This window comes from Globicephala melas, chromosome 1, assembly GCF_963455315.2.
Source record: "Globicephala melas chromosome 1, mGloMel1.2, whole genome shotgun sequence".
In the NCBI taxonomy this organism is placed as follows: domain Eukaryota; kingdom Metazoa; phylum Chordata; class Mammalia; order Artiodactyla; family Delphinidae; genus Globicephala; species Globicephala melas.
Genome location: NC_083314.1, coordinates 89,301,696 through 89,320,855, shown reverse-complemented (window position 1 = coordinate 89,320,855; position 19,160 = coordinate 89,301,696). Strand labels below are relative to the sequence as shown.

The 19,160-nt window shown below is 38.6% G+C and overlaps 1 protein-coding gene across 9 annotated transcripts in view; it reads right to left on the bottom strand.

The window, feature by feature from the left end:
- ST7L (suppression of tumorigenicity 7 like) overlaps nt 1–19,160 on the bottom strand; it is a 196,027-nt gene that overhangs the window by 114,677 nt on the left and 62,190 nt on the right. For 6 of the 9 annotated variants that reach the window (XR_009564400.2, XM_060301273.1, XM_030869038.2 and 3 more), the window contains one exon: nt 17,008–17,147. Coding sequence is in view for 8 of the 9 variants with exons in the window: in XM_060301273.1 (XP_060157256.1) it covers nt 17,008–17,147 (140 nt within the window). In the remaining variant the exon portion in view is untranslated. Of the gene's footprint in view, nt 1–2,938; nt 3,626–17,007; nt 17,148–19,160 lie in introns of those variants that run through there. The other 3 variants (XM_030869045.3, XM_030869047.3, XM_030869040.3) reach the window with 2 other exon arrangements.

Sequence of the window (19,160 nt, the reverse complement as noted above, 5' to 3'; positions counted from 1 at the left end):
TGACTTCTCACAGAATCTTCAGTTCAGGACTATAAGGTATTGACAGCAGGCTGTATATTAAGGAGCCTACCCAAGGAGTTCTGAATATAGGCCACTTTCCTTTCCCCGAGTTCCTCTCCAGCACCCCTTGGGGTCCTCACATGTTTGTGGAGCAGCTTTACTCCGCACAGGCAGCAAGAGGATGGGGGTGCTATAGCTCTGGGCCGTGGGGGCAGATTTATTTGGATGATAGGACTAATATTTGTGTAACCTGCTGAGACCTATGTGGGAGAGTTTAGGGTGGTTTTTCTTTTGGTGAGGGGGTTTGCTCCAGTTTCACATCCATTAACACAAAACATGAACTAGTCAGGGCCCTTGTGGTCTGCGGTGAGGGGATTCCTGTGGAGAAATAGGACTGAGTGAGTCAGGCCAGGGGAATGTCTTCCTTGCAGAGTGGAGTCAACTGGATAACTGATGAGCCAATGGTGGGATTAGGGAGGGGGGAAATGGGAGGGGAAAAGAAGAGTTTCTGACATCTTGAGCTAGGATTAAGAGGAGGAAAGCTCTAAGGTAGTGGAAGGGTAAGGGGCTCACAGTCAGTCTGAACTCAAGAATAGAGTTGAATGAATTACAAAAGGATGCTGTCTTGTATCCTGGGCCACTGGGAAGAGCTCTCAGGTCCCAGTTAGCTTCAGCTCTTACAAGGTTATCCAGGTTACCACATAAATGATAGCCTAGGCCTTCCATGGGAAATCAACCTGAGCTAAATCTACCTGTGTTCTATTATCTTATTCTTTCTTGGTTCTTACCCTGTGGAAGGAATCGGGCCTCTTCTGACATCTCATACTGCTCTGTGCTTTTCCCTGGGCTCCAAGTTCTAGTTCATAAAGACCAAGTTTTGCAATTTCCTATAAATGGTTAAGAGAACAGCAAGCTGTCCAGAGAGTGAGAGGTCTGAAAAGTGAGGTGGATAGTGAGAGAAAAGAGGTCCATGTAAGCCCCATTACAGAGGCTATGTGGCGCCCCAAAAGAATAATGGCCAAGCAATTAATTTTTCCTCTTATTCCTTAGCTTGCCTCTGCATTCCGACTGGCTTTACACAACTGGCATCCATTCTGCACTATACAAACAGAAACTAATTTATCTGGAACAAGCAGCAAAATGAGAACTTTATTTGGTGCAGTCAGGACCCCATTTAGTTCTGCTGCTACTCACTCACTGCCTCTAGTCTTCCCCTTGCACATCTTTCCTCTGTTCAATAGAGGCCTGTCCCTCAGATCAGCAGTCTCTTAGCCTGCCACCTCTGTTTCACTCCTTCCTGTTGGTCTTCATTTCTTTTAGCTTTTAATATTTATGTATAATGCATTGCAGAAAATGCTGTTTGGATACAAATTAAGTTAAAAGACATTATCCTTTAAGGATCTTAGAATCTTTTAGAGAGGGCACAAGACTTAAATACCTCAGCTGCACAGCCTATAGCCAATTCCTCTTATGTAAAAGTAAGAATGCCAGCCTTAACATAGTCCTGCAGATAAAAGCCAACTTGTATTATTGCTGGCCTTGAATAATAGCATGAATCCATACTCTTCCTTAGAGTGATACTAGAAAAATGAAATCAGGGACTTCAGATTATTTAAAAGAATCAAACATTGCCTGGCCCTGAGGGTCTGTCTGCAAAGTCTTGTAGGTCTGACTCCTTGACCACTCACTGCCTCAGTCTTCTTCCTCCCTGTTACAGAGAGTAATTTCTTCCCTTTCTCTCACCTCCCTTAGCAAGCACACCAACCACTAAGTCCTTCGCCAAATTCTCAGACCCACTCAGGACCTTGATTTCTCCATGGCTTAATATAAGAAAGATAACAAGGATTTTTTTCCCCTCAGCCTTTCTGAGGTTTTATTTAAATGCCCTCAGTGGTCACAGGGCAGAAACCCAAGGGAGGAAGGCAGGGAGAGTATGTTTCTCATCCCTGGGAGGCCTAGATGCAGCCTGCAGCCAAATTACAGCACCAGAGAACAATGTAATGCATTCCTGGGCAGGTCGGTGGGACCCTGGGCGCCTGGGCCTTGTGGAGAGAGGTGCCAGACACAGAGCTCTCCGTAAGCAATCCTGCAGAGCCGCCCCCTGGTTCAGAAATGAAATACGGGAGAGCTTCACATTATGCAGAGACCTGTAGCTCACACCTGGTTATTGATGGCCTTGGTGGAGGCCTCTGCCCCCACCCTCCACTTGGGAACTGCCTGCTACTATGGGGGTTGGGCATCTTTGAAGCAATGTTGGAAAACAAGAAAGAGATGTTTCCTTTTCACTCTGCCCTTCCTATCAGCCTGTACATAACCGTGAGGATATATATACACAAATATCTCAGGCTGCATATGGGTTCTAGTCATCCTCCTTCTCCCCAACAAAAAAAGAAAAAAGCAACTAGATTTCAATCAAACACTTCAAAACTCATACCAGTAACAGGGGTTCAGCTATAACCAAGGAATATTATAAAATTATCAACATGCAAGCAGCTGTTGGTTTGGGGACTGGCACCCCTCTGGGAGGTGGCAGGAGAAGGATACAGAAAGGGCATGGAGAGAAGAGATCAACAGTGGAGAATTCCCACCTAGGCAGAGTGGCTGAGACTGTAGAACTTCTCATGGCTGGTTCACGCTGGAAAGAGTGCAATTCGTGTCCTACATGCTATGAATGATAGGGCAGTCTCCTATGACTGCACGAGGTACGATTATCAGGCCTCCTGCTCATGACCTGTTGTTGTTTTTAACTCTTACTAGGTTAGAAAACAGGATAGCTTTAGGTTGCAGAGATGATCTCCACAAGAGAAAGGCACTAGAGGGGAGCAAGCAGTGGCTTTACTAGGGTAAATATGTCACAGTTGCTGCACTAGACTGAGCTTTCCCAGAAGCTGGTGATTGGCAGGTTTCAAGTAACGGCCAGTGAGGTGTCAGTAATATACCTGTCCCTGACCCCAAAGGTCAAAGTGATAAAAGAGAGGGTATAGGTACGTTTTTCCACTTCTCATTTATGGCTTAAATGATCTCTGAGCATCTCTGTGGTCCTTCCTCATTTACTTAAGATGTTTTAGTCATCCTGGATTTGAGAAAGCAAGGTAAGCATTCTCCCTTTTGTCCCCTAACTCTGAACTGTTCTGGCTTAAAATTTGCCTTTGCTCACTTCCATTCTGCCTACGAGTCTATGGATAGAGCAGCTGGGCATGGGAGTTCTCTCTCTTTGGCCAAAAGAAGCCAAAACTGGATGACTACTTAACACCATCAACCCCAGTAAGCAGACTTGACCAAACAGAAAAGCTAAGCTGAGTGAATTAAAAAGATAGTTTAATCCACAGCTGTTCTATTTGACAACTTTCAAGGTGGGGCTTCCCCAAGAATAACTGTGATATTTATAAAAAGGTTTTTCATGTATAAACACTTTAGCTTATATGTAATTGTCTCACCAACCCTGTGATAGGAATTACGCTCATTGTACAGGTGCCGTTCAGAGAGGCTCTGTGATTTGTCCAAAGTCCTGTGGATACTGAGTGGCTCAGCCAGAACTCAAACCAAGGGCTTCTGACTTCAAATCCTGTGTGTTCTCCTCAAAGACTGCGGGTGCCTAGGGCTGGAGGCACAAGAATCCCAGCACCTTTAGGACAGAAATTGATACAAAATATCCTAGGAGAGTATACATGAGCAGAATTTACAAAAGGAACAGCTTAGGCCTTCCTTAACCTCATCGATGAACCCCCTTTTTGCCATTTCTGCCACTAATACCACCACCACCAAATGATCACTATACTACATTTAGTGGTCCATGTTTAATCAGCTCTGGTTCCTAATTCTTTCTATTCCTTTTTTCTTTTTCAGATTAACAGTTAAATTTTTGTTTTAGTTTTATCTAGTCCTTTTAAAGGGATGCTAAATGTGTAGACAGAACAGAAGTAGTCATGAGAAGCCATGAGAGGAAGTTATTAAAGCTTTGGGCTTTTAAAGTATGTATTAGAATTTCCTTTGAGAGTTCAATCTTTTTAAAAATGCTCTCAACTCCTGGTCTAGGAAAGTAAGAACAGGGAATGAGAGTGCTTAAAAAAAAACTGTCCTATCCCAGGCCAGATGCCTACTCACAGCCCAGTAAAAGTCCTGGGACCTCTAGCCAAGACAAGCTATTTATCTACACCAAAGCAAGGAGTATCTACCCTGCAGAGAAACCCGTGCAAGATGAGGCAGACAGCAGATTTTCACTTGATCAAAAACTTCTGCTGCTCTCAACCCCTCCTCCTACCCTCATTCAAAATCTGGACTTCTGTTTAGGTCTGAGACAGTGAGACAAAGCAGCTCCAAGAGATGATGTGTGTAAGGGGAACCCTTCCCTGTTCAACCCTGGAATGCATTCCGTTAGAGACAGCATAAGCCCTCACATATCCTACCTATCCCACTCCTGAACCCCAACTGTGAAGGCAGAAAGGAAAACTGCAGGAACACCATGTTCATCAATCATAGATCTGGGATGCTACAGCTCCCTGACCTGGGCCTCCACTTGAGCTAGGGGAAGAACACCTCATGAAAACAGTCTACCTATAGTTAGGATTTCTCCCAGAGCAAACCTTACTTTTTGGTCCATCGATCTTGGCTCTCACTGTTCTCCTTGCTTCCCACCCCCACTGCCTCCGCATGTGGGCTCAGAAGTCATCATCTAAAGAATTCCACTGCTCACCTCCTGCATAGCAGCACAGCCCCATGAGGCCGCACACCAGATGGAGGGGATAAAAGTACGAGGTCATGGCTTCTAGCAAGAGGCTTTTTCTTAAACTAACCCTGACTCCTGGAAAAGAGGCAGAGCAGGAGAGTGTCGAGTGAGCTGCTGACGACAGCAGCTTCAGAGGTCTTGTATAAAAAGCTAACTGAGCTTTCAGTGGAAATTTCTCTACTCCTGGTCTCATGTCTACTTCTTGAAGGTGTCTGAACAGAATGCAGAGACTGTCAAACCAAAGGGTTAAATCCTGCCCAATTGTAGGGACCTATTCAGCAGGCTGCCATACACATGCTAAGGTGGAGGCCAAACCCTGAACATACCCCGTTTCTCCAGGAATGTAACTATGAATAAAGGGAAAGGGTATGGAAGGTGGACTAGAACTCAGGGGAAATTGAAAAGGTTGTCAGTAGGCCTTCAAAATGTTTGTGTATGATACACAGACGGGGATGCAGAAGGATCATCATTCCTAGAACTGTTATGTTTGCTGGGTGACAATGTACAGAAGCAATAATTACAAAGAGACATAACAGTTTAACACTGAGAAACAGAAGTCTCAGAATAAAGGAATCAGGTGAATGAGATTAATCAGGCTTTCTATAGGAGGTGGCTTTTGAGCTGGATTTTTAAAATATAAGGAATGTCCTGGTTGAGGGAAGAGAGAGGAAGGCATTCTAAATAGAAGGAACTGGTTTATGCTGAAACTTAGAAGCAAGAATGTGAAAGCAATATATAAGGAATTTCAAGCAAGTACATATTATATACACTGGAGAATACAGAGAAATTAGAATGCTGAGATCAGGGCTTAAATAATGTGAGGTGACTGCATGTGCCCAGACTGTCAAATGGCTCAGAGTCCCCTATAGAGCCACACAGCATCTTGATCTATGTCAGTAAACACCAGGGCACCTATGGGAAAACACAAGGATGAGTCCATTTGTTACAGATACTGGGACTAGAAGACAGCTACACTGTAAAACCCACAAAATGCTAAGTATCATTAATCACAGTTCCCTATCATTTGAGATTCTGGGGTAAATAAGAGATATCAAATATCCTATCCAGAACTGTGATGCATTAATGTAGGTTTACGGGCCTAGAACCTGACACAAATCAAGCCAAACTCTTAAGAAATTAGAATGTAAAAAAGGAATTCTTTAAAATAGAAAATACATGTTTCTTTCCCTGACTCTCAAACTTAAAACTTGACTGGTCCCCTATATCCCGTTTGGCATACTGGACTTTTGAGGCTAGCACATTCACCATAGCTGCGGCCATACTGAATAGGAAGAGAGCTATGAAAGAGCTTTAGGGACTGCAAAATCAGTTTACTAATAAGTGAGAGGATAGTTCTGGTGTACTACAGGGTGCTAGAGCAACAGCCAAAGACAAGATACAAATTCCGATTTCATAAACTTCGAATTAGGTCTCTGGCTTCTTGCACTTGTTGGAGGTAAAAACAGAGCTATTTATCGGGCTTCTGCCAAGTTTCCTAACTGAACTTTCCTAACCTCTGATGACAAAAACTGCAAGGGCAACCCTGTTCTTCCACAGCATTTGCCTGGTGCCACTTTCAAAAACAGAATATTGAAATGTATGTGTGTGTGTGTATATATACATATATGCATTTATACATATATATGTATATATATAAATTATATTTATGAACATTGAATAAGCCAAAAGGTGAGCAGTATCTTAAATTTTTGCTTTACTTAACTGGCACAATTTAGTTAGTGCTGGAAGGGAGGCAACCATTTAAGTGATAGCATTTGTTGGTATCATCTTGGTATTTTCCTCCTCCCCTAGGCAGTTTATAAAAGGTGATTTCTGAAACCCTTCACAATGGAAAAGCTCAAGGGTTTACATTCAACTGTGACACCACTATGAATTCATTAAGAAGCATGTTTCAGGTTGCACTATAATTTCCCTATGTAACATAAACCCATGGAATCTGACATAAGCTGATTGCTCTTGCTGGTTATTTTATTTACATTTCTGAATGGAAGGGACCTCAATACTCATAAAATATCTTACTAACTTATTATTTTTCATCTGTTCTCCCAGAGCAGCTATTATAAAACAGGCATAGAGACATAAGTCTCAACTTGTATGACTGGTTAAGCAACCAGGGAAAAGTTACTGCTTCAAAGCAATTTTTTAGAAAATAATTCAATATGGAGCTTGAGACCAAATGAGATATCATTACTCTAAATGCCATGTGAAAGATAAAAGTTAAAAAAACAGTGTTCATTATCTTCGTTGAAGTCCTATGGGAGTAGGAGGTAGTTCACAGGAACTTAGGGGGTCTGGAGTTTACCTAAGTCTTTCTTTAGAGACCTAATGTTAGCAGACACAGCCTAGTATAAACGGGAACACAGGTGAACGGATGAGAGTGGGCTCCTCACAACCCAGAAATATGAATGCGCCTCCTCACCAGCATGCTACTAATCAGACTTCTGAAATGGAAGATACCATCATGCATCTAATTCATTATTTGGAGATGTATGTTTTGTTCATCTATCCAAAGAATAATAATTTCCACTTATTCCAGAAGATATAGCAAGCTCAGATAAATTGCTAAAGAAGTAACAATTACCAGTTAACTCCAGAGCCTGATCTGCGGTCTTCTGCCTGTAAGTCTGTGTTCAAATCATCCCACTTTCTTTCTTCTGCTGCCACACTGAGTTAAATCAGTATATTCTTCGACCCTCTAGCCTTGGGCCTACTCTTCTACTCAATATACTTTCATCATTTTACCATATCTAATGATTACATGCCTAACAGGATAAATTCCCCAAGGACATGTTCTGTACCTATTTTTAAAAATATTTTAATATGTATTTCAAGGTCATATCCCCAATGATCCAGTCAGTACATATACTTGACTGAGCCCAATAAAGATAGGAAATCTTTTTCAGTTGTTTAGAGAGAAAATCTTGGCAGTTCCCCCTGTAAAAATGTAGAATTATCCAGGATTCAGAATTGATCAGCAAAATTCAGCTTAGAAGAAAGGGAAAAGGCAGCTTATTTTAGTACCTTAATCCAATATACTTTTATTATTTTCCTTCATTAACCTGATATATTTTCAGAATCAGTCACTGCAGGGTACAGCTTTGACATGAACAGTGGGCTCTGGGAAATTCTGAGTGGTTCTTTCCCTTTCTTTCTCACATGTCCACAGAGGTACATGAGCACCTAACTCTTTAGTACCTAACTCTTTAGTCCTAACTCTTTGCTGTCCCATTCTGCTTCTGACATCACACTTTCATTTTCTAAACCAGGATGGTCCTTAGCCCTTATTAATCTGTCATTATTAGGAATGAGAGGATATAAAAGACAAAGATAAAAATGAATGAGTATAGTAGGCTTTAGTCTTAGGGCAGCTACTATATGAATCTGAGGGGTGACACTTCTTATTTCAATCTTGAGTTGTGGAGCACTTCATTTTTTAATAAATTCTAAACTATTCAGATGAACATAATGAATACTGCTGTTTACAAAAACACGAACTTCATCACTTATGTGTAAAGATGAAAGTCTTTCATGTCTGATATCTGAAAAAGAATAAAATAAAGAGACCTCCTTCTATTTCCTCTTGTTTGACTGAAAGGAAAAAGCCTCTATCAGTCTAGATTGACTTTTTTGGGTCACTAAATCTTATGTGAGGCATGTGAAAATAACTCATCAGTCACTTCTAGTCAAATGAATAAATCTCCAAGGATGAACTAATCTACTGTTATGGCAGTAGCCTCTGTCTTACACTAATACATGTCTTGCCTACCTTAAACCCCTTACCACTAGACTATGAGTTATTTGTGAACAGGGATTGCATTTTATATTTCATAAAGGTGCCCAATAAATATCTGCTCCTTGAATGAATGAATGATGAACAAATTCATTACTAGTAACATCTGAATATAATGAATTCAAACACCAAAAACTTACAGTATTTTACAGGATAATCATTACCATACTATAGCATGTTAAAGAATATTAGTTAACATATTTTTAAATGCTGAGGCTCTTTAAAAACTAAACTTTGAAAACAAATTAAGATAAGCCCTACTGGAGTTTTTTCATTCAATAAGCCAGTACTGAAACAAGAATCTTTTCAGGGTATCCAGGATTCTGAACTGCATGTTCTAGTGCAGGTTTTTGGTTTTGGATTTTTTTAGAGTCAGTATTATAAGAGCTAAATTACACCAAGAGCAAATTAATAAGAAAAGTCTACACAGCTAGGGCTTTGTTGAATGGAATCCCTGAGCTCCCAATAAGGACTAAATCCCAAAGGGATCACAGTCAAGTAAATAAAAAATCCATCTAAATTTTATCAGAGGGCAGAGTTTCAACTTTGAATACCCCAGCAACCAAGGATGAATTATGTATAAGATTAGTAAAGTGCCTTCATCCACGCCCCAGCCAGAGAACATTCTTCTATCTCACTGTGACTGAAGGAAAAATAGCAGTGTATTTGTCTGCCAAGAACAGTTGTGGCTATACTCTAGGTAGGAGTTTAACAACTGAGGGATTAAAATTTAATTGTAAACCTGCTGCTACCTGGCAGTAAAAGCTTGAACTCTGGCATCAGAAAGAAACTGGGACTCCAGCATACTGAATAGATGAAAACAAGAGCTGGCATGTTCCTAACAAAGAGTATGAGAGTATGTTCCCTTCTTAAATTCTGCCCCAAACTGCTTCTTTCTCTGTATATCCTATTTGTAATATGCAAGAGTGCTCAATGGGAATATAGCTCTTTTCTACACTTTGAATAGTACATATACATTTCATTTCCAGAACGCTTGAAATTACAGGATGAGGTTAAAGGGTGATTATGTGGTCTGAATTCTCTGAATATCAGTTCTCTTAATTTTGTTGAGCATCACCTGAAGCCCAAATAATTTCTTTTCTTGAAGCTAGCTGTTGAGATGGACATAACGCAATCTTAATATTATTACAGAACTAAGAAAGATTATTTTTTCCTCAAATTCAGATAGAATACCATTAACACCCAATCTTTCAGTGAGGCCTCTTCGGCATTAAGGAACACATCGAAGTTTCCGATGTATTGTTACAACTGCTAGAAGTACATCTGCTACCTAAAAATCCCACTTTAGCAAAACAAAAGCCCCACGAGTTATGTTATTTTAGACCAAAAGTTTATTCTGTTCAGTTAAACTGCCCCTCACAGTCCTTCACAAACTTCACCTTTGATTTTGAAAGAAGAGTGATGTTGAAACATAAGATATAGATTTGTAGTTTATATTAAGACTTTTTTTTTTTTACCATTTCAAAGAGTTAATTAAATTCCCTCTGAATCACTATAAATGAGTACCTACTGTTTCTTCAGTATTACCGCACATTTCAGACAGTTAGAAAGGCTGAAGTTCTTTATACAGTTGTGTGACTATGTGATATAAATGATCAAACAGTGTTCTTTCTTAAGTGGTTTACTAGCCAGAACAGGAATGAAATTAAAGTGAATCAGTTTGAAGACAGAAAAGCAAATGTGCATTCTTTATTTTAAAACATCAGAGTTCATCAAATAGGCTTATACTATGAAGAATTTTCCAGGTAGCTTATTTGTCTACTTGTACCTTTGCAATTAACCACTTCTGCAATCTAAGAGCCTTTTCTATTTTCTGACAATCCACATTGGCCTCTTTATTTAAAACTCTTCTCCAAATTCATCTCCTATGGGAAGACACTAGCAAAGCCAATTTACTATCATCACTCCATCAGTCTATATTCCCTCAGCATTACTATATTTGGTTTGAAATTTATTCTTTTGTACTTGTTTTAGTATACGTTGTAAGGTGACATATTTTTGAAACCAAGCATATATATGACTAAAGGGCTATCTATTGTGTGATTTCAAGGAACTCTCTTATCTTTAACGGCTCAAACTTCCTCATCTATTACATTGGAAGATCACAGTCTGTCCTCCAATGCTTCTGGTAAGAATAAATGACAGTGTAAGTATAAACTCTTAAAAAAAGAAAACTAATGAAGTCCATGTTACTCTTGGTTTAGAATTGTAATATATTAAGTAGTTGCACTAATTTAGTTCGTTTGAGCATTAGAAATTTGATTGGTGGGGGGAAGGAGCAACATTCCACTCAAGAAAAAAGCCAAAATAACTATTCCTCGCGATTTTAATTTTCCTCTGTACCCATTATTCTCTCCATTTAGAGGATTATGCTGGGTCTGCAAAACACAAAGATGTTTTCTAAAACAAAACCCAGTAGGTTTCCTAATATGAATTCTAATACCACTAGTGTAATGGGTTTGGAATGAGTGATTTACATCAATATCTGGGCACAGCTCTTCTAAAAACTGCTATGCAGTCCATTTGCCTCAAGTTCTAATAATTAACAATAAATATATTAGTAGAAGTTAGTGACAGGATATCTTAGACTTTGGCAGAGATTTTCACTTTGAGGGGGGAAAGATGATTAAATATACTGCCAAATAAATTCAGGGAGAGCTTTTGTGAACTTCACACTTGTCAAGCACATGTTTAATAGGGAAAGAGGGTGCTTTCCACAAACTTCAAAACTGAATTAAATCCTGGGGAAGGGATACAGACATGCATTAAAAAGTACATTGCCCTAACTTTTATTATTATTATTATTGTTTTTGCCTTTGAAGAGTTCAGTACTTAGAAAATTTGGATAAAGAAGAACATTAGCAATTTCATAAATTTCTCATTCTGGTTCTTTTTGAAGGAGAACAATGAGGATGAAGCATGAGAAATTACCCTTATAAAAAGTAGAGAACAACTTTTCTCTTGCTACAAATATCCCAGTTAATTCAGAAAATCAAAATTGGAATATGCCAGACTGCCCAAGTAAAGACTTTAGCAGCACTAACAATGGAACAAAAGTGTAAACATTTAAAAATTTTGACCTGTCACGATAGGCTCATTTTATTATCAGGATACTTACTCTCTGGGAAATACCCCAGATATATTACTGTGGAAACAGCATGGTTATAGAAGAGTATTTTACAGGAATTTAAGTTTAGTTACAATTCAAAATGTTTTTAAAACTATATTAGTTCTTGAAAATAATCCATTTTCAAACAAAGTAAAGCAACATTTTAATAGTTTAATTTCTAAATGGGGCCCTATGTATTTAATAAAGAAGAATGCAACTCTCACAGGTTTTTAGTATTAATAAAGTCAGATGAAGAATATAAAAAAACTCTTTTACCTATGAACAGATTTCACATCACTGGTTATGACAATGGAAAATTAGGAACCTTTAAAAATATTTTTTTTCGGGCTTCCCTGGTAGTTCAGTGGTTAAGAATCTGCCTGCCAATGCAGGGGACACAGGTTCAAGCCCTGGTCTGGGAAGATCCCACATGCTGCGGAGCAACTAAGCCCGTGTGCCACAACTACTGAGCCTGCGCTCTAGAGCCTGCAAGCCACAACTACTGAAGTCCACGCGCCTAGAGTCCGTGCTCCGCAACAAGAAGCCCCCGCAATGAGAAGCCCACGCACCGCAACAAAGAGTAGCCCCCACTCGCCGCAACCAGAGAAAGCCCACGCGCAGCAACGAAGACCCAATGCAGTCAAAAATAAATAAATAAAATAAATTAAATTTATATATTTTTTTCTACTGGTATATATCAATATATGGTTATAATTGTCTATCAATTTCTCTAGTTATGAAGACAATCTTTGCCCTGCAAAAAATGATAATTGTGGACAAACCTTCTCAAAAGTTCTGGTCACTGTTCAGTAAAAGACAATAAGCATTTTTATCAGCTTATTATTTTTTAAAATTTAATCTGGGGAGAAAAATGTTAATTATTTTTGGGAAGAGGCTGAAGAAATCCCAGTGAGACATTCTGTAGAGAGGTCTTTTGTTAGTATAACATCTGACCTTCTATATCTTTGGAAATCATGCAAACTTGGCTAATGTAGTACTTAAAGAATTAATCAAGCAGATTGTTAGGCCCTAGTTACAGTGGAGCCAGCCAATTATGAGTTGCTCAGAAATTCATCACTGGCCTGTCTAACCACATTTTCCCACATAAAGATTAGTAGAAATATGTGGAAACTGGGCCCATTCCCACCCCAACACAGCTACAATATGTGTTCAGTGAAACAAATTTTAACCAAGTTTTGCCTTAGTGAAACAAACAATTTATTTGGGAATCTTTTTGATTTCTGTCTTTACCCATAACATCTTTTCTGCCAACATTGCAAAGGCTGCCCCATTTAGTTAAAACACAACTAGGGATTTTTATATTCAAACACACTTGTGAATTCAAAGCACTAAAAAGTCACATGCCACAAGCCTGAATTTATCAGTAAGTTAATGAAATTCCCAAAGACCATCTTCAGTCTTTTCACTGTTGTAATATGCCCTCCCAAGGCTTACTAAGAAGAAAGCTTTTCTTGCAAGAGAGAAATGAAAGAGGCCAGAGTAGATGAAGATTGGTTCTCTAAGGCGAGGGCAGTGCTGCTCTTAAATAAAGAAGCGCCTTTCAGATAAGCAGAATCAGATTCCAGTTCATTGGTTTGCTGGCTACCCTTACTTTGAACTCTCATATTTAACCCAGCAGGCTTCAAAGCAGGTGAGAAAGTGATCTACCACTTAAAAGCAATTTTTCCTTTTTCAGGAATTCTGGTCTTAAGAGAATATCAACTCTGATATCAGCACATTCCACATCTCCAGGGATTTATGCAATTTTTTTTTCATTGCTCTATGCTAATATCCGGCGAGGAGAAAAATCAGGAAAAAGTCCTAACTTGCTGAAAATGAAGTCTTCTTCCATATAGCTTAATATCATGCAAAAGAAGAAGGGGCACTAAAACCACTGACCATTCTAATGCATTCCCTTCCATTTATCTAAATCTGATGTTCAGTGAGGATTATTAAAAATCATTAATCCCTAGTGCCTTGCTTCACAAAAAGGCAATTTTTGTAACAAATGCATTTTAACAAATTCAAACTGAATTTACTCTAGCATGTGAGCTAATACAAAAAGATATTAGATGAGGAAGAGACAATGGCAACAATGGAAGGAACTTAGGAAATTTTCTTAAATTGCTTTGCCTTATTAAATAGAAGAACAAATATGTTTCAAAGATTCTTCATTGATTTCTGTACTTCACTGATACTGTACTTGGCTATCAAATATCTGACCTAACTGAAAATTTTAACACAGGCAATTTGCAACTTATCAATTGGTTCTGCTCTATAAGGCACTTTGCTAGTGCCTAGTGCCTAGAATTTGAAACATTTCTCCACTTTCTGGTACACATAATGTACCAGAAGTATAGTACTAATAGTATCGTTTAAATGATACTTAACCACCATTTCTATGGAAAAATGCATTTTGAGTTTACTAGTAGAACATGGCTCCTCCAAACATGAAGGGGGTAGGGTTTCCCACTATAGCTGCACTTTGGTGATGATGGTGACAACGACAATGGCAACAACAGCTAACACCTAGTTTTTACTGTCAGCAGACACAGTTCTAAACACTTGATAAATTTTAAACTCATTTAACCCTCAAAAAAACCCATGAGGCAGTACTATTCTCATTTTACAATGCAGGGTTGGGGGGTGGAATGTTAAGCAACTTACCCAAGGTGGCACAACCAATAAGTGTCAGGGCTGGAATCCAAAGCAAAGCAGTCTGGCTCCAGAGCCTATGTTCATAACGACTCTACAATCCTACCCCTTCTCCACCTTGATAAGGTGGCACTACCCAGGAATTCTAAATTCTTCTTATTGGGGGTAGAGTAAAGCAGGACTTCTCAAGTTTTAAACGTGTATATAGGATCACCTGAGGATCTTGTTAAAATGCAGACTCAGGAAGGCTGGAGTGGTACCTGTGGTTCTGCGTTTCTAACAAGTTCCTGGGTGATGATGGTAATGCTCCTGGGGCAGAGACCACACTATATATATATATATATATATATATATATTTTTTTTTTTTTTTTTTTTTTTGCGTTACGCAGGCCTCTCACTGTTGTGGCCTCTCCCATTGCGGGCCTCTCCCCTCCGGACGTGCAGGCTCAGCGGCCATGGCTCACAGGCCCAGCCGCTCTGTGCACATGTGGGATCCTCCCAGACCGGGGCACGAACCCGCGTCCCCTGCATTGGCAGGTGGACTCTCAACCAGTGCACCACCAGGGAAGCCCGAGACCACACTATATTAAGTGGTGAAGAAGCAGAATTTGAGCCTCTAGTTTTCTTGCTGTCTGTTGAGGTATTTGTATATTGAGTTTATAAGCTGGAGTCTGCCTATACTATAATCATTTCCCATTAATTCTTAAATGGAAACTGCCCTTGGAACTGCTGCATAACAAATATTGGTTTGCAGGTACTTTCAGTAAATATTTAACTTTTAGGAATTTAAAATGTACATGTAAAGGCCACAAGGATAAAACGTGGCTGTAAAAGTTTGCTGTCAGGCACATTTTAAACACTATACACTACCAACAAATACCAAAAGATAGAAAACAAATGCCTGTTTATTGTTCATCAACTAGAATCACAGTAAATTAATAACTTTTGGTCTAAAAAAGAAGATTCCACTTTCAAATGTGTAATTATTCATTCTCGGACACTGCTAGGAGCTTGTGCTATGCAATCTTAAAGGCTCTTCTGATGCATCAGAGATCTCTTAGGTAAAGGCAGACACTATATATATACTATACATACTAACACTGATGAATAGAGCAAACAGTGAGTACACTGCACATTAACTTTAGCCAGTACCCCATGGCAGTACACTACTAACAATGACTACATCTCTACTCCAGATTCTAGATCTTCCTCCTCTCTCTATTTTACCTCCTTCCCACTGTCCTGAGAGAAACCCAAGGATCATCTCTCCCACTGCTTTCCTGTGATCTCAAATACACAGCTGCATATTTTTTTCCGGTTGTTAAATTGACAAGATTCTCTGTCTAGTCCATTTTTTTCCATGCCAGATTACACTGTGAAGTCATTTCAGTTTGAGACACACTTGCTCCCCAGTCAGCACCACTGCAAGCAACAGAGTTATGGTATGATCACTAAGCTTTCTCCTTATACTAAAAGGAAGCAGAAGAGTCAGTTTCCAACCCAAATATCTATACTCCCTGAACACAGTAAAAAGTCATCCTTCTTGAAGCCTGACCCAGAATCAAGTGTAGTCTCAGACTCCTAGGCCTACAGCCAGTGGCAACTTAACACATTATACAGTTGACCTTCAGGGGAAAAGAGAAACCAGTGCTCTCACTACTGGTGCCAGAAGAAAACCAACTAATCTTTAAGGCAAAAAATAAACTCCTAATGCAGGAAAAGAAAGTATGAGGAAACAGGGAGTTAGAATGGAGGCACATAGACAAAAATATAGAAATTACATTACCAAGTAAGGCCTAGTATTTCTATGGTTCTCAGTGCTTTTCTATTTGGGAATATAATGAATTAACATTTTCTTTTGGGGTTTGAATTCTTATTAGTTGGTAAAAATACAAAGATATACAAGACACATTTTTTAAAAGGCTTGGAGACTTACAGGGACTTATCTTTGGTAATTTTGCTTTGAGCCAGTGACATTAATTAACAGGTTTATGTAGAAAAGTAAAAAATCATGGGATACTCTCTCTAATATCAGTCCTCAAATACTTTCTGGACCTGGGTCCAGAAATGGGGAAGCAGTTCAAAACTAAAGGGTAAAAATAAAAATAAAGGTCTGTACATGGTTCTACACCCAAGGTTGGGAGATCAATAAGAACATGTAGATATAAAAACAGGGAGAAATTTTGAGTAAAGAGGCGCATTCTGAACCCAGGGCAAATGTCGCAACTGTCCCACCTTACCTACTTATTCTTCATCCTAGTTGCACTCTTGAATTTAACGTTCACCAAATCCTGAGAACTAATGATTTCATTTAAATGGAAAAATCAAAAGGCTTCTGTACAAAACAAGGGATTTTTTTTAAATGCCGAAGAAAATGCATTTAAAAGGTGTGGATTATTCTTTAGCTAGTAACAAGGGCTATGCTTACCACCAAAAGTGATCTACAAAGACCAACTTTATAATGTTATGCCATTGTATTCTCTAAACTTCTAAGCAACAAAAATACAGCTCAAATCACCAAAATCTTATGTTTGACATATTTATGGCAGCAACTTTACAAATCAATTCCTGTAATTTACTATAACAAATATCTTCACTGCTCAGCTGGTTAAGCACAAACAGATCAGAGATGGTTTCTTGTGTGTTTTACAAATACTCTGCACAAGTCCTTGAGATCATACTTACAGCTTTAGCAAAAACACCCATGATTTCAGGAAACTGGTGTGTGAGAAGAGCTATCATTGCTGTAGAAGAACATAGTCCTGCTGTGAAATGGATGAAAAAAGGAAGCTCCTTCTTTGGGTAAACAGAAACATGATGAAACGCTGCAAGGGAGAAAAGACAGAAATGGATTTTATTTCAGAATACAGTGTAAGCCAGTTTTAATATTTTCAAATGAAATCCATGTATAAAAACTAAAAAGGAAAATGTTTTTTAAAAAAAGAACAAGAAGTCTCTGGTCAAGCAAGGGAGAAAGAAATTATCCATTATTTTCTCTAGCGTCAACAGAACACCTACATAGCCAGACGACTGCTGGGAACTGGGAATAGGATGGCACTGTGGGAAAGAACAGTAATTGTAGTCATGCTGAGGTGGTTTTGAAGAAGAGCTTTGTCACTTATTAGCTGTGTGATATTGAATAAGTTGCTAAACCCTCTAGTAGTTGCTATGGAATTGTTATGATGAACACTATAAGCCCTTTATAAAGGTGTTGTTATAATTTTGATCTTTGGGAGCTCAGAGATAAGTATAGAGATCAAGAGACAGACGTGTGGTTGGAGATTTACCAGAACAATAAGTTAACAATTTTACCCAGTTATTAATAAGTGTCCTATATGTGGCATTTCATTGAGCACTGTAAAAATCTAACCAGAACACCAAAGCCCTAGGATTCTGAACATATATGGAGTCCCTTGTCTTATTTTACCACATTCGCAAATTTACTCAGGTATTCTTTTTCTAATGATTGGATATTTCATTACCAATAGTATTCAGGTAGTTTTATGTTATTTGAAATTTGAAAATACTTGAATAACAATGCTGAGAGGAGCCTATTACAATGACTGGCAGACAGTAGGTACTCAATAAATGTCTGTTAAACTGAGAGTTATTCTGGGACTTCAGTTGACTGCTCAGGGTTGGACACAAACCTAGGAATTCCTGATGTAATATCCTGCATAAGTAAGGAATGACTAATTCAGTGCTGAATCGAGGTCAGCTATAAATTTAACTTTTTAAAACATAATGATTCACAGGGAAGATTACACCTAAGTTTCCTTCAGTAGCCAGGATTTTTTTTTATGTCTTATACTATCTTCAGAAAGTATATACCAAAAAGCAAACTCATTAAAAATCCAGAAAATTTCCAGAGCCTTGAGTCATGTTTAAAGTAAAAGCACACCAAGTCTGAATTTTTTTAAGTTAGAAACATTAGAAGCTGTGGACAACATTGTGCTTTCAGCACCCAAAAAAGCAGCAGTTCCTCCTGCTCTGTCCCTCAGCCATTAGAGGCCAACTTCTTCCAGCAAATCAAAAGATACAAACCATATTTGCAAAGACAGGGAACAAATACTTATATGTGCCAATGGTTACTATAATTGCTTTTGTGTGAAAGACAGCACAATTAATAATATTAATTAAACTGTAGCATTTTGTGGCTCACAAAGTGCTTTAATTTATATTAGTTTATTTTTTTTCAATAACCCTAGGAGACAGATAGTATTATTCCTACTTTTTAAGGTAGAAAACTATATAGCTTTAATAGGATAATTTTCTAAAATGTGAAATTTTTATACTGTAGGAGAGATCCAATTATTTCTTTTTGGATTGCTTTCCGCAGATTCATTTGTCAGTCAATGTTTGGCTAATACATCAAAATAATGGATGACTAGTACAGAAACACTCCCTTGGAAGTAAAGTTCAAATTTCATCACTGGCTTGTAGAGAAAAATTTATCAGGAGGCATAAAAGACAACTAAATAGCTATGTGAACTAAGGGAATAGTTCAAGTCTGAACTTATGAGGTTCATAAGCAAATTCCAGAATGCTGTAAGTCATATCAAGGTTGAAGGAGAATTGAAAACAAAAAACATTAAGTACTCCTGGGTATTAAAACTCTACATTATTAAAACTTTGTTCATTCTATCATAGTCAAAGACAGAAAAATACTCTAAGAATATACAATATAATCAAACTAAAACCCCCAGAATATCCCTCCTCTCCTACCTTCTAGAATTTGCAAATGAGTAGAACCCTAGAAATAATAAAGCCCTGCCAAAAAGCAAGCTCTCTTCTTGTAGCCTATGGCTCTGACAATACATAACAATAACAACCTTGAT